The sequence below is a fragment of the Pituophis catenifer genome, unplaced genomic scaffold, assembly GCF_029215685.1.
Source record: "Pituophis catenifer annectens isolate HBS135680 unplaced genomic scaffold, rPitCat1.0.hap2 SCAF_2, whole genome shotgun sequence".
NCBI classification, from domain to species: domain Eukaryota; kingdom Metazoa; phylum Chordata; class Lepidosauria; order Squamata; family Colubridae; genus Pituophis; species Pituophis catenifer.
Genome location: NW_027256882.1, coordinates 90464292 through 90479316, shown reverse-complemented (window position 1 = coordinate 90479316; position 15025 = coordinate 90464292). Strand labels below are relative to the sequence as shown.

Sequence of the window (15025 nt, the reverse complement as noted above, 5' to 3'; positions counted from 1 at the left end):
GTAAGAAAGAAAAATGGGCCTTTCCCCCCCCCCCCCCCCCCCGCGGAGCCCCCGGCACTGCGGAGGCAGGAAACAGCCTGTTTCCCTACTTCTAGTGGGCTCAGAAGGCCCAAAGGCCAGAACTAAGCTGGCATGCCCACTGATATTGCTATGCGTGCCATAGGTTCGCCATCACGGTCATAGGTTTTTGCCACAATTATCCTTTTAGCATCTCTGATAGAGTCTATAATAACTGAATGTTGATATTCTCATACAGGAAAATGAACTGGAGCAAATAACAAGAAAGTTCACATTGGAATTGGCCAAGAAAGGTTTTATAGGTGAGTTCATTTTTGTTTAAAAAAAAAAAAAAGTGATTGTTTCACAAGCTGCCCAAATATTATAAGAGGTTAAGAGATCATACTCCAATCTGTTGTCCTCTTATTATAGCAATAGCACTTAGACTTTACAATGCTTTACAGCCCTCTCTAAGTAGTTTACAGAGTCAGCATATTGCCCCCAACAATTTGGGTCCTCATTTTACCCACCTCGGAAGGATGAAAGGCTGAGCCTGGTGGGATTTGAACTGCCAAATTGCAGGCAGCCGGCAGGCAGCATTATTATATTGAACTCAGCATCCTCTGACTGAGTTTTACATAGTTATAAAAATATGGGCTAGAATAATGCCTGCCATCTCTTTATGGATATCTGGCAACTAGATTGGTTTGAATTGACATTAAAATCTAATAATTTTATTGTTTAATTAGCACTATATCATATAATTTTGACAAGGATAGAAAAAGAACCAAATTTTGCAGAATTCTACTGGTTAATATCCATTTTTTATCATTAAGGAAAATCTGATATTTTCCAGCATTACCAAAATGCCCTCAAGAGCAGCATTTGGAAGGTTGAAAGTTCAGTCATAGCACTGGCAGATGTTTCTCTATCAGGAAGCAAAGAGAAAATATGTGTGAATTCCAAGTAGGCATCAGGAACGGCATCTGGCCAGTAAATACTCAGCTCGACTCAGCCTGAATAAAGGGATTACGGGGTCATAAAAAGAAGAAAAAAACAATATGCTCTCAGTTCCTTCCCCTAATCTAGTAACTTTATTACTCAGTTTTCTTGATTATTTTACCTCCTTTCCTTAAACAGTTGCAGAGGTTAACATGAAAACATATCCATATCTTGTTTTTAAAAGGGTCTATTTTTTCCAGTCATTCAACCTTTTTCTTTCTGCTTACAATTTTTCTTCTCCTTTCTATTCTGGTGCAGAGTGAACTTTCAATTGCACCTCTCTTTATTTTTGGGTCCATAATGATTATCACTATCACTATCATTACTGTGATGAACATATTTGGAGTGATTTTTTTAAATAAAGAAACAATTTTGCTACTATGGCATCTTTAGGTCTTAGGATTTGGGATCAAGATCTGCGCCTACTAGTTCTGTTTTATTGCAATACTGCACTGCTTAATAACTAAAAATATGAATTTCAGCTTTGTGTGTAACATTTAACATGAACAAAGTAGAAATGTGACTGAATAAGATTTTAGTTGGCTAAGGATGGACTTTATTCTATTTATCTCTAGTTCTTCTTAGTTAAGAACAAGTGTGCAGTCCTATAACTTTTTGCTTAGAAATATATTCATTTGAGTGGGACTTCTGACATGCTCATTTCTTTCTTTAGATTTATGCAGATAATACAATTTAGACTATTTTATACACATTTTGTTAGTCCATTTCATATGTTCAATTCTCCTTTTCCAACCTTTATTAAAAATAATAAAGTTGCCATCCATTATTTACTGAACTTAGTACTACAGTATTGCGTAAACATACATATGGTTGCATAGAAAATGCATAAATTAAACATATGTTCAATTTTATACATGCTTTTGTACACACACATATGCACAATTGATTGATTGATGTATTCTGGCAACATTTGTGATTTGTGCTAGAAGAGACCAGTCAAAAAAATTGACTGCTGTACCTTTTTTTAATATGAGCAGGTCCTGGAATTGATGTAGCTGCTCCTGATATAAACACAGGAGAAAGGGAGATGTCCTGGATTGCTGATACATATGCCTGTACACTTGGACACAAGGTAAATTTAATTCTTTGGGCAAAAAACTTGCTGTCTAAATAACCTTGCAGCTTGCTTCCTTCTCTCAAGATTTGATTTAAAGAGAAGCTGTAGGTTTGGTGGTATTACATTTTTTCAAGTTTGTTCTCTTTTTAAGTGATAACTACACATATTTCAGGAGATGACACAGTTCTCAGCTTTCTGGCCTTGGGAAAATAAATATTTAGTTGGCATAGTTATATACTGTTTCATATTGATAATTGCAGGATATCAATTCATATGCCTGTGTGACTGGGAAACCCATAAGTCAGGGAGGAATCCATGGGCGCATGTCAGCCACAGGCCGTGGAATTCTACATGGAATTGAAAACTACATCAACAATGCAACATATATGGATCTTATTGGCCTTAAAACTGGTTTCTCTGGTAAAACTTTTGTTTTACAGGTAAATATAGTATTTAAATGTGGTTACTTACAGGTTACTGTTTGCAAGTCTATCCTTACAAATTAGGGCTGATACTGCATTTCAAAAGTGATAACATAGGCCAATTGGACTCAAATTGAGCTGGGATATTTGATTGTATTTATTAAAACAATCTTGTAAAAATTTTGATATTTTATCTGACTCCAGATAATATGTTTATATATAGCTACATATTATGTATCATATAGATCATTTATTATGGTCACAAGCATTTTTTATGAGATTTTTTATGAGATTCATTGTATGTGCATACACATGCATGCACATAGACATGGTGCTACTATCCCAAATTTATCCGCTGAAGATCTCTTCATTGAAAGTTGTGGACCATTATTTATCATGCCTTTCAAGTGCAAGTTGTTGGATAGAAGCTAGGGCTGAGAGAGAAAATGACTGGCACAAGGCCACCCAATTGGCTTCCATATCTAAGAGAGGAGTGGATCTATCCATCCATCCATCCATCCACCTACCTACCTACATACCTACCTTTGAAAAAGAAAACAATGAGACAGAAAATGATCTGCTGTGATGGAGGGAGGGAGGGAGGAAGGAAGGAAGGAAGGAAGGAAGGAAGGAAGAAAGAAAGGAAGGACAGATGACGGACCTGGGATAGTTGGAAGTGGGGAGTTTGGAGGGATGTGCCAAAGGTTTGGGACATTAACAGAGGGAGGGAAGGCACTGAGAATATCAAAGGTTAGGCAGATTTATTGGATCTAATCTACTGTACAAGTAGTCATCACACTTATTCAGTGATTGAATTTTATAATGGCACTGAATGAGAGATACTTACAACAGGTTTTTATAATTGCAACTATCATAGCATCCCTGCAGTCATGTGATCACGATTTGGGTAATTTGGCAACTGGGATCTCCAATATAAATCATATAATTGTGCGATGCTGCCACATAATGATAGCAACTGCCACTGCCCAGACTGCCATCGTAAGCCAATCATCTTAGCCATTGTTCTGTGAATTCTTTCTTCAACATCTTTCTTGTACCATATTGTCAGGTTCAGTCTGACCTCTCAAGGATAAACTAGAAATACTCAATTATTTTCTGATCTCAATATTATACCTCTATTGATGCATTCCAAATTTGCATTGGCTCTTTTGGCAACTGCAGCACACTGCTGGCTCATACTAAATCTATGCTCTGCCTCACAATTATGACTATTGAGCCATGTACCATTTATCTTGTACTTTGAAAGAGGAAAGGTGTGTTAATATCTGATGACAAAAAACCCAGGAGTCTGGTAGGACCTTTACTAAGCAACAAATTTTATTAAGAGGCTGTGAATTGCAGCTGATTTTATTGGATGCATAGAGTGGGTAGACTAATGTAGGAAGAGATGAAAGATGGAGGAGATGGGGAAGATTAGGTCACCTATATCTGTAGCTCACAAAAACGTATCCCTTTTAATAAAATCTGTTAGTTGGAAAAAGTGCTACTAGATTCCTGCTATCCTCCTGTGCATCTGGTTCTTTCTACCTAAGTGCACAACCCTTTATTTCTTGTGCTTGAACTACATTTTTGAAAAATAGAGGCTAGAGTTCAAGTTTAATATTAGCCTTTTGAACCTTGAAGCTATCATCTGAGATGTTAGCAGCTTTTTTTAGCTTTGCGTCATCTGTAAATTTGCTGAACCTCTATTCTATCCCCTCATCTAGGTCATTTATGAAAATTTTCAAGAGCACTGGACGGATTATGGATAGTCAGGCTAGTGAGATATGCTGCCCTGGGAATTCTATGGAAAGTGAGAGAGGTAGTGCATGTCAGCTTTGCCCTTTTCTTTTTCCTCAGCCAGCAGTGCTGATGCCTTTAACATTTTGCCTGCTTGTCATCTACCTTCCAACAGAACAATGTCTACACAGAGTAGCCTCATTTTTTTTCTATATATGGACCACAACATCTGAAACACATTGCAGTTTGAGCATAGACTATAAAAATACCTGTTCATGGAGCCATTCAGAATAGAAAGTATTCACACCTCTATTGAATTTCTGTTGAAGTAAATTGTTACCATCTGCTTTAAGCTGCTATAAGCTTCCATATGGCCATATAATTGGCTAGGACTTATTTCTGGCAATTTGCTCAACTCCTATCATAGTACATCTCAGTCTTTAGGTAGAGATAGATTAGTAAAATCATTCTGTAGGCTAACAAGATTTGGCTCTTAAAATGTCATCAAACCTCAGATTTCATAGCACAATTCATCTAAGCCAGAAGCTGTACCATGGAACAGGTCCTTTTTGTTCTTTTCAATCCACTGAAATGTAAAAAGACTTCAACAGAATGAGACTAAATTTGACATGATGGGAGAAATTAGCAAAAGAGAGATTAAATAGAAAATAGTCAAAATATGTGTGGGAACTGCAAAAAAATAATAATAATAGAAAAAATTCTTCTAACATTTTTCAATGGGAAACAGTCAGACAGCGTTTGGAATCCCTCTTATGCCTCCATTTCAAATCCCTTCTTTTCCAGTTCAGTTTTGTACTCCATATTTCTCGATGCACATTTAGCTCACACTATGAGGGGAAAGCAGAAAAACATATATGCACATGTGTAAACATACACTTCTGTTTATCGGGGAGGGGGTGCTTCTGCCCTTCCCCCCCCAACTTTACTGCATTACAGAGAAAAACATGGACATCTCAAATGGCCATTACTAGTAAAGATGTTAAAGGACTTCCAGAAGGCATGATCTGCATTCTTTTCTTACCTTTCTTATAGTACGATTATATAACATCTTATTTATAAACTAGCTGAATTTGTTGGTAACTTCAATATATTAACTCCAATCTTTTTGTTATAGAGCATCAAATTAGGCAATTTTTAAACTACAATGCTAATCTAGAAACGTAGGACCAAATCAAAAGTTCTAACTCTAAATGGCATCCAGAATTGCTCACTATGGAAAAGAGAAAAAAACCCAGCAGTGATATTTATCATCATGTACAGTTCTCAGCTAAAGCATCAGAGAATAAAACTCATCCTGAAAAGATAATTTTCTTTTTTACTGTGTTGCTTACAGGTATTTCACTTCCAATATGATGCAGCTACTGACCAGCAACTAGGGATCTCATAAAGAGATCATAAACCCTAAAGAAAGCCTATGTGATATTCCATCAGGGTAGTTACATTGTACAGAACAAGTAAAATTCTTCTCATGTATATTTTTACACTACTTTTTACTATACTTTTTTAAAATCATTGATGGCTAGAGAGCAATCACAGCCTGCACTGATTGGATTTGGATTTGGGATGTGTTAGTATTATGAACAGTGGCATTATATGTTTATATGCCTTTTATATTACTTGAATTTTGGGCCTCACTTGTTTAAGAAAGAGAAGATTCTGAAGATGAATCTCATTTTAAAACTATCTTTTCTGAAGTGATTTTCTGTTCTTTCCATTTTACACACTTGGTATCTCCCAAACTAGATTAATATGAAAGAAAGAAAAATAAAGGAAAAAATCAAAGAAGAGAAGGCAGCCTCTGCCATGATGGCACAATTAACTAGTTTTGGTAGTTGAGTTCTGGAGAAGTTGCAAATAAGCACTTTTTTTTGCTTTAGGTCAATTATTGAGGAAAAACAGGACTGTTGCACCTTAAGTGTTCTAGAAATAGTGGAAAATGCCCCTTACTCTTCCCTAAGTGAAATAAAGATGAACTTTACTTTCATGTACCTGGAGAGGAATTCCGGTTGAAAATGGAAGGGCCTGGGGAGGTAACAGAGGTGAAAGGAAAAATGTCTGATGGAAGAATGTCTATAGAGATTCTCAGACATCCAGGTCATGGTTGTCTCAAATTTCTCTCCTGATGGAGAGAAATAATGGAAAAGGAGGTTGGCTAGTGACTAGAGAGGAAATACTTCCAAAGCATACTTCTAATTATATGTACAACCTGATTGGTTCCAAAACAATCAATGACATAGCATTCCAGATTTTATTCATCTTGGGGTATATAGCGTTGGAAAATGGAGAAAATACTTTTGTGCCTATACAGATATTTGGTCAATAACCAGGAATGACAGAAAGACAATATAATGAGGACGGAAGCCTGCAGTTCATGTTGACAGGGCATGATTGAGTTGGAGTTAATTGAGGACCTAGTTAACTTCTTTTTTTTTTAATTTTAAAAAACAAACTTTATTAAATTTAAAAATATTTAAAAAAAAGAGAAAATATACAAATTTTCTCAATCATAAAATTACATTATCAATACACAATTACACTAACAAACTAAATACATGTGATCATATAAACACATATATACAAACAGTGACTTATTTACCTATTCTATCTATCTGACGGTGCATTCTTTATTACTTTAATTTCCCCTAATTCTTATCTTTACCCTTTTTTCCTTTGGTTTATCCACTTATACCATCTATTCCATATTATAAAATATTTTGAGTCTTCCTTGTCTTTTAATTCTAGAGTTAATTTATCCATTTCTGCGCATGTATAAATTTTTTGAATTACTTCCTGATCTGTTGGCATACGATCTGTTTTCCACAATTGTGCTAATGCCAGTCTGGCCGCCGTAATTATATGTAGTGTTAAATATTTTATATCTTTTCTAATATTTCCTTTTATCATGCCTAATAAGAAAACTTCTGGTTCTAATTCAGTTTCTTGGTCTATTATTTCTACTATCCATGTTTTTATTTTTTTCCAATATTTCTTTATTTCTGGGCAAAGCCACCAAGCATGGAAATAAGTACTCTGAGCTTGTTTACATTTCCAACAAACAGGATTTACATTGGGGTACATTTTTGCTACCCTCGAAGGAGCCAGATACCATCTGTACTACATCTTATAATGATTCTCCTTATATGCTACCGATTTTGTCATACTGTAATTGTTTTCCCATACCCTTTCCCATTCTTCTAATCGTATGTTGTGCCCGATGTTCTTTGCCCATGCTATCATCTGTCCTTTAACCAGTTCTTCTGCCAAATCGAATTCTAATAAGTATTTGTAAATTTTTGAAATTAGTTTTCCTTCTTTGGATTCTAATAATTTATCTAATCTGTTTGGTTTTGGATCTATTCCTCCCTCCTCTTGGTCTTTTCTGTATCTTATTTTTATTTGTGAGTAGGGCCACCAGTCTATTAATATTCCTTGTTCATTGAGTTCTTCCCTCGTTTTCAATATTCCTTGTGAATCTAATATTTCTCTGTATCTTAACAGTTTTTGTTTTACTAATATATTGGGATGGGTTATTGCTTCTATCGTTGATAACCAGCCGGGAACTTTCATATAATGTTTGCTTTTTATCTCTTGCCATATGTCAATTAGTGATTTCCTAATAATATGGTTATTAAAATGTTTGTATATTTTATTTCTGGGACTCCATAAAAAGGCATGCCATCTCTTCATTAAATCGTGACCTTCTAAATTTAATAATTTTTGATTTTCCAGGGTTACCCATTCTCTAATCCATGTTAAACCTGAGGCTCCCATGCCGGGAGTCCAAATCCGCCTCTAGTTTTATCATCTTGTAATATACTTAATTTAATTCTTGATTTTTTCCCCTCCCACACGAATTTTGTAGTTATTCTCCTCAGCGTAAGGAACGTCTGTCAGACTGGGTTATGGACTCCACTATGCAGCCTATGACCGAGTCTGCGGATTTAAATAACTCCGCCCTCTCCTGGATGATCCCCAGTGTTTCGACTCGGTCCTATGCTGGACAGTGGTGTCTTTCTGGATCCAGTCTATTTACAGCGTATTTTCAGCTATTTTTACCTCCTTTTATTTTCTTTCCTCACAAATTCGGCTGTTATTCAATTTGGACGCTTTCATTTTTTTTTTTTTCTTCTTTCAATTGCATCGGCGGCGCGAAGGGTCCTTACTCGATACCGGCCGCAGCCGCTTTTGCGGCAAGGGGGCTGCTTGCCGACAGCCCCCTGAGGGGTCAGAGCTCATATCTCCCCCTCAGTCTCCCCTTACCATCGGGAGACAAATAGCTGCTTCTTAACGGCATTCGCCTAGCAGCTCGATAGGCGCCGTTTTTTTCTGGCGGGCTTTTCAAACGGCGCCATTATTTTCCTGCCGCCCTGACTGCCTCGAGCAAGCGGCTTGCCTCCTTCGTACTGACGACTTTCCAGGCGCCCACCAGCAGCGGACTTGCCTTCCCCTCACTCATCGCCGGAGCTTCATCATCTGGAAGGTTTGAGATATCCAATCGCTCAGGGGCCCCCGGCGGTGCGCACCGGCCTTTTTCAAGATGGCGGACGCCTCTAATCTCCCTCGTTCTCGCTCCGCTGCTTCCAGGTCCCGACATCGACATGTTAGCGACCCGGGGGAGGGTCCCAGCAATCAAAGCCGCCCTAGCAAAGCCCCATCTAAAGCAACCTCATCCTCCTCTGGCTTAACCAAGCCCACCAGGGAGGAACTTAGGAGGCACAGGGCATTGGAAAAAGCGGCTCTGAAGGCTCAGCAACAGCCTGCCGCCATTTTGTCCCGCACGTCGGCCATTTTACCTCCTGGGCCTTCTCCTCCTGCGCCTCAATCTACCATGGCCCATTCCGATCGGGACCTTTCTCCTGATCGCCCTTCATCTCGGGGTCCCACGTCATCGGAGGCGGAACAGGTCTTCCAAACTCTCCCGGATCCCTCTGATACTCTGGCGCAGAGGAGAGATACTACACCTGAGCTTTCTTGCCAGCCTTCCGGACAAGGGTCTTCTCTAGCCAGCGCTACGAGCGCTTCCCATCCGGATCCCCACGCTGCCTTGGAGGGCATCATTGCCAGAGCCATTCAACAGGGGCTCTCTCAAGGTCTGCAACAAGGCCTCCTTCAGGCTCCCCCATCCATTCCTAGAGCTCAACCTCGCCGGGTCCACTCTGGAGACCACCAGGAACACCTGTCTTCTCCTGAGCAATCTGACCATGGTTCCCTCTCCGAGGAAGAGGAACCTCGGGACCAGTCTCTTTCTGACGACGAGGGCCTCGCTCCTGACCAGCCCGCTTTTGTTGGCCTCTTTAGGCCCCAGTTGTTCCGTTCTTTATTGTTTAAAGCTCTGGCAGTCACGAGACTGGGGTCTCCCAATGTCTCGGGTTCAACATCACAGGTGTCATCTGATCCAGCCTCATCCTTATTTGCTGAACCAACAGTTGAACCAGAACTCATTCCGGCCCCAAAGCTTTTTACGGATATTGTCCAACGACAATGGACCTTACCTGGTTCGGCCCCGGCACCCAATGGTTTGGATAAGCGTTTGTACCAAACCGCTCCTGCTCTTTCGGACCTCCTACAGGTTCCTCCCGTGGACGCCCCCGTCGCAGCCTTGGCTGCTCCTTCCAGGCTTCCGAGTTCTCCGGAAGAATCTCTGAGACCCGAAGACAAACGGGCGGAGAAGACTCTCATCAAAGCTCATCAATCCGCAGCATGGGCAGTCAAAACCGCAACGGCCGCTTCTTTTTTTAATCGAGCCTCTCTGCTTTGGCTAAAACAATTACAAGACAGGTTACCACCTTCTGACTCGCGTACTCACCAGGATTTAAACAAGATAGTAGCCGCCTTAGAGTACTCGGCAGACGCCACACTAAATTCTGCACGATTCTCAGCCAAATCCATCGGCTCCACAGTAACGTCACGTCGACTTTTATGGCTCCGCCATTGGCAAGCGGACGCCAAGAGCAAGTGGCAACTAGCTTCTTCTCCCTATTCATCTTCTTCTCTCTTCGGTCCTCCCCTGGAACCTCTTTTGGTGGAGACTAGAGACCACCGCAAGATTCTCCCGTCCGTCTCTCGTCGTTCCAACTCTCGGTTTTCTCCGTACCACCGGTCTCAGTCATTTCGTCCTCAAGACTCCGGCTTCTCCCAGCCTCGTTTTCAACGTTCCTTTCAGTCCCAACCTCCCCAGGACTCACAGGTTAGACAGGGCGCTAGGCCCTTCCAGAAACGTTCCTTTCGAGGAGGCAGGGGCAGATCGTTTAGACGGTCCAAGTGAGGTTCACCTGGAAGCTCCCATTGGCGGTCGTTTAACCTTATTTGCCGCTCAGTGGGCTTCCACGACTTCGGACTCTTGGGTTTTACGTACGGTTCAGTTTGGTCTTTCTCTTGAATTCTCCTCCCCTCCCCCCTCGGTATTTATCTCTTGCCCAGTCTCTAGGGACAGGGTCCGGAGATCCCTGGTTTCTCAAGCTATTTCCCACTTAGTTGCCATCGAGGCCATACAACCAGTACCTCCCGACCAGCATGGCCTGGGGTTTTATTCCAGATTGTTTATTGTTAGCAAATCCTCTGGGGGGTGGAGGGCTATCTTAGACTTAAAAGCTCTTAACCGTTACATTGTGTATCACAAATTTAAGATGCACACTCTCCATACTATCCTGGAAACCATTCGCCCCGGGGACTTCTTGTCTTCCATAGACCTAACGGAGGCTTACCTCCATGTCCCCATTCACCCGGATTTCCGTAAATATCTCCGCTTTCACTACCGGGGGCGACACTTCCAATATTCTGCTCTCCCTTTTGGGCTTTCTTCAGCCCCCCGTGTCTTTACTAAGATCATGGCGGCCCTCGTGGCACACATTCGCTCCCTCCCCATACGAATTCAATTTTACCTCGATGATATTCTTCTGCAATCTTCGTCATTCGAGGAGGCCCAATCCAATTTGGCCACTTCCATCCAAATTCTCCAATCACACGGGTTCTCCATTAACTGGACCAAAAGCCATCTGGTCCCTGCCACTTCTATCCAACATTTAGGGGCTGTCATAGATACAGTGAGGTCTACAGTTTCCCTCTCCTCAGACCGTCAGGACAGCTTGCGCTCGCTTGCCCGTCGCTGTATGGCGGATCGATCAGCCTCTCTCCTTAGTCTCTCTTGCCTTCTGGGCAAGATGATCTCTACATACGATATAGTGCCGTGGGCCCGTCTCCACAGTAGGGAATTACAATGGTTCCTGCTCCCCCATCAACGGAAACGAACAAGTACGTCCCTCATCAGAGTACCTATAGCCCCACCCGTCATATCCTCCCTCAGGTGGTGGACGTCCTCGGCCTTGTCAGGAGCTTGCTGCTTCAGGGAAACACCGCGAGTGATAGTCACTACGGACGCGAGCCTCCAGGGTTGGGGAGCTCACCTGACACATCATATGGCACAAGGTCAGTGGTCATCTTCAGAGCAACTTCTTCCCATTAACCTTCTGGAGCTAAGAGCCATCCGTCTAGCCTTGCTTCACTTCCGAGACCTTATCGGGTCTCGCGACGTACTTGTCCTTACGGACAACGTTACGGCGAAGGCCCACGTTAATAGACTGGGAGGCACCCATTCCCGAGCACTGATGGACGAGACCCTACTTCTTGGTCTCTGGGCTGAATCTCACCTTCACTCCCTTCGTGCAGATCATATCTCCGGGATGGAGAATTCGCAAGCGGATGCACTAAGCAGACGTCGGCTGGACAACGCGGAATGGAGCCTCCCCCCTTCTCTATTCAAGGAGATAACGACACGCTTCGGGTTCCCAGAAGTGGACCTTTTCGCATCGCAGGCCAATCACCAGGTCCCGAGGTACTTTTCTCGGTTCTGGGACCCCGGGGCGGAAGCCACGGACGCTCTTCGCAGCCCTTGGCCCCCCGGTCTCTTATATGCCTTCCCCCCCTTTCCGTTACTTTCCAGGGTGCTCAGGAAGATCCTTCAGGAGCGAGCGGAAGTCATCCTTCTCGCGCCCCGCTGGCCCCGGAGACACTGGTACTCGGACTTGATCTCCCTATCTGTCGCTCGACCGTGGTGTATTCCGGCCGACCAGATTGTCCTCGTCCAGGGTTCCCTTCGCCATCCGGATCCAGCATGGTTCCACCTAACCGCGTGGAGGCTGAGCGGTTCCTCCTGCGAGAGGCCAAGGTCCCCTCTTCCGTGATAGACATCATCTTGGCTTCTCGCCGGCCTTCTACTGTCAGGATCTACAACTCCACCTGGGCCTCCTTCTCCTCTTGGTGTCAGCGCGCTCGTATTAATCCCCTTTCTGCTTCAATCTTGGACGTTTTACTTTTTCTCCGGGAGGGATTTGCTGCCGGACTATCTCCAAACACCCTCCGGAGGCAAGCTGCCGCCATCTCTACGGTTCTGACTTGCGGCTCCGCATCCTCGATTTCCCGACATCCCGTCGTCCAGCAATTCCTGCGAGGAGCTGCAAACTTAAGACCTCCTCCCGTTCATCGTTTCCCTACTTGGGATTTGAACAAGGTCCTCTCAGCTCTTACGGCCTCCCCCTTCGAGCCTCTTCGTGACGTCTCGCTCCGTTTCTTGTCATTCAAGGTCTCTTTTTTGGTCGCAATTACCTCGGCCCGACGCATTTCGGAGCTGGCAGCCCTGTCATCTCGTAGGGACCTCTGCGTTTTTCATCAGGACAGGGTTGTCCTCCGACTGGACCCTTCCTTCATACCCAAAATTAATTCCCCTTTTCATCGATCACAGGAGGTGGTCCTACCCAACTTCTGTCCGTCCCCTCAGCATCCCTTGGAACGCTCATGGCACACGCTTGACGTGCGTCGTGCTCTCAAAATATACCTGAGGCGCACCTCCTCCCTTCGGAAGACTGAGGCATTATTTGTCTCTTACCAACCCGCTTCTATCGGGGCCAAAGCATCGGCTCCTATGCTGGGTCGTTGGATCCGCGCTACAATATCGACGGCCTACCAAAGACAATCCTTACCTGTACCTCACCACATCACAGCCCATTCCACCAGGAGCGCGGCGACCTCTGCTGCATGGGCGACCCAGGCTTCGTGGGAAGAAATCTGCAGAGCGGCCGCCTGGTCGAGCATCTCTCCCTTTATTCGCCACTACCGGGTGGACTCGTTTGCTTCTGCGGATGCGGCCTTTGGGCGCAGAGTTCTCCAGACGGTCCACTCGACTTGAGGTAACAGGGCCCTTGATCTTCCCTCCCAGCGGACATTCAGCTTTGGTATGTCCCCAGTCTGACAGACGTTCCTTACGCTGAGGAGAATGGACGTTGGACTTACCTGATACGTCCGTTCTCTCTTAAGTAAGGAACGTCTGTCAGCCCCACCCTTCTGCCGTGCCCTGTTCCCGGGGGTGGGTGGTGTTCTCTTACCTCTCTTTTGTATTTTCCAGAAAGACACCCCAGTCTGCGTCTACGCCCTCGCCGAAACACTGGGGATCATCCAGGAGAGGGCGGAGTTATTTAAATCCGCAGACTCGGTCATAGGCTGCATAGTGGAGTCCATAACCCAGTCTGACAGACGTTCCTTACTTAAGAGAGAACGGACGTATCAGGTAAGTCCAACGTCCATTTTATCCAAATTGCTAAAAAATTTCTTATCTAATTTTATTGGGATTGTTTGGAATAAATAAAGGAGTCAGTATATTTGATTTTATTGCTGCAATTCTCCCCAACAATGACAATTTTAATTTCCCCCATTTTTCCAAATCTTCTTTTATTTTTTGGATCAAAGGTCCATAGTTATTCTCTCTTATCATTGTACTTCTGGCTGTCATATTTATCCCTAGGTATTTCACTTTTTTGACTGCCTGTAATCCCGAGTCTTTTGCTAATTTCTCTACATGTTTTGCTATTATATTTTTTGTTATCATTTTGGTCTTTTCCTTATTAATTTTTAGACCCGCTACTTTTCCAAATTTCTCAATTTCTTTTATTAATTTGGGTGTTATTTTTATTGGATCTTCTATGAAGAAGACAAGGTCGTCCGCAAAGGCTTGGACCTTGTTTTCTTCTTTTTTTACTTTTAATCCTTTTATTTCTTTATTTGACCTAATTCTGATTAGCAAGTTAGCAAGTTTTCCAGAGTCATAATAAAAAGTAAGGGCAACAATGGGCACCCCTGCCTTACTCCTTTATTTATTCCAAAGAATTTTGTTGGGTCCCCATTTACTAATACACTAGCCTTTTGATTCTTATATATTGATGATATTCTTGTAAATTTCGCTCCGAATTTCATATTTTTAATTTGGTGTATCATAAACTGCCAATTAACTTGGTCAAATGCTTTTTGTGCATCCAGAAATATCAGTGCTACCTGTCTTTTTGGATGCATCTCATAGTATTCTAAAACATTTATTACCATTCTTATATTATTTTTTATTTGTCTTGTGGGCAAGAAACCGTTTTGATCCTGAGGTATTCTATTATTTAGTGTTTTTTTCATCCTATTTGCAATTATGCTCATAAAAATTTTATAATCGGTATATAATAAGGAGATCGGTCTATAATTTTTTATTAATGTATCTGCTCCTTCTTTCGGTATCAGGGAAATGCTTCCCTCCGTGTATTTGGTAACTTTGCCTCCATCAATGCCTCATTGTATGTTTCTAATAATGTCTCATTTAGTGAGTCCCCTAAACCTTTATAAAGCTCCATTGGTAGGCCATCGGTCCCTGGCATTTTGTTATTTTTTGTCTCTTCAATGCTTCTTTTAACTCCCCCATAGTAATTTCCTTATCTAATAATTCTTTTTCTTCCTC

General features: G+C 42.4%; 1 protein-coding gene across 1 annotated transcript in view; it reads left to right on the top strand.

Annotated features, from left to right (window-relative positions):
• Positions 1-15025, top strand: part of LOC139309651 (glutamate dehydrogenase, mitochondrial-like) — a 37177-nt gene that overhangs the window by 9265 nt on the left and 12887 nt on the right. The window contains exons 4-6 of the mRNA XM_070933801.1: positions 257-320; positions 1998-2092; positions 2338-2517. Coding sequence (XP_070789902.1) covers positions 257-320; positions 1998-2092; positions 2338-2517 — 339 coding nt within the window. The remainder of the gene's footprint in view (positions 1-256; positions 321-1997; positions 2093-2337; positions 2518-15025) is intronic.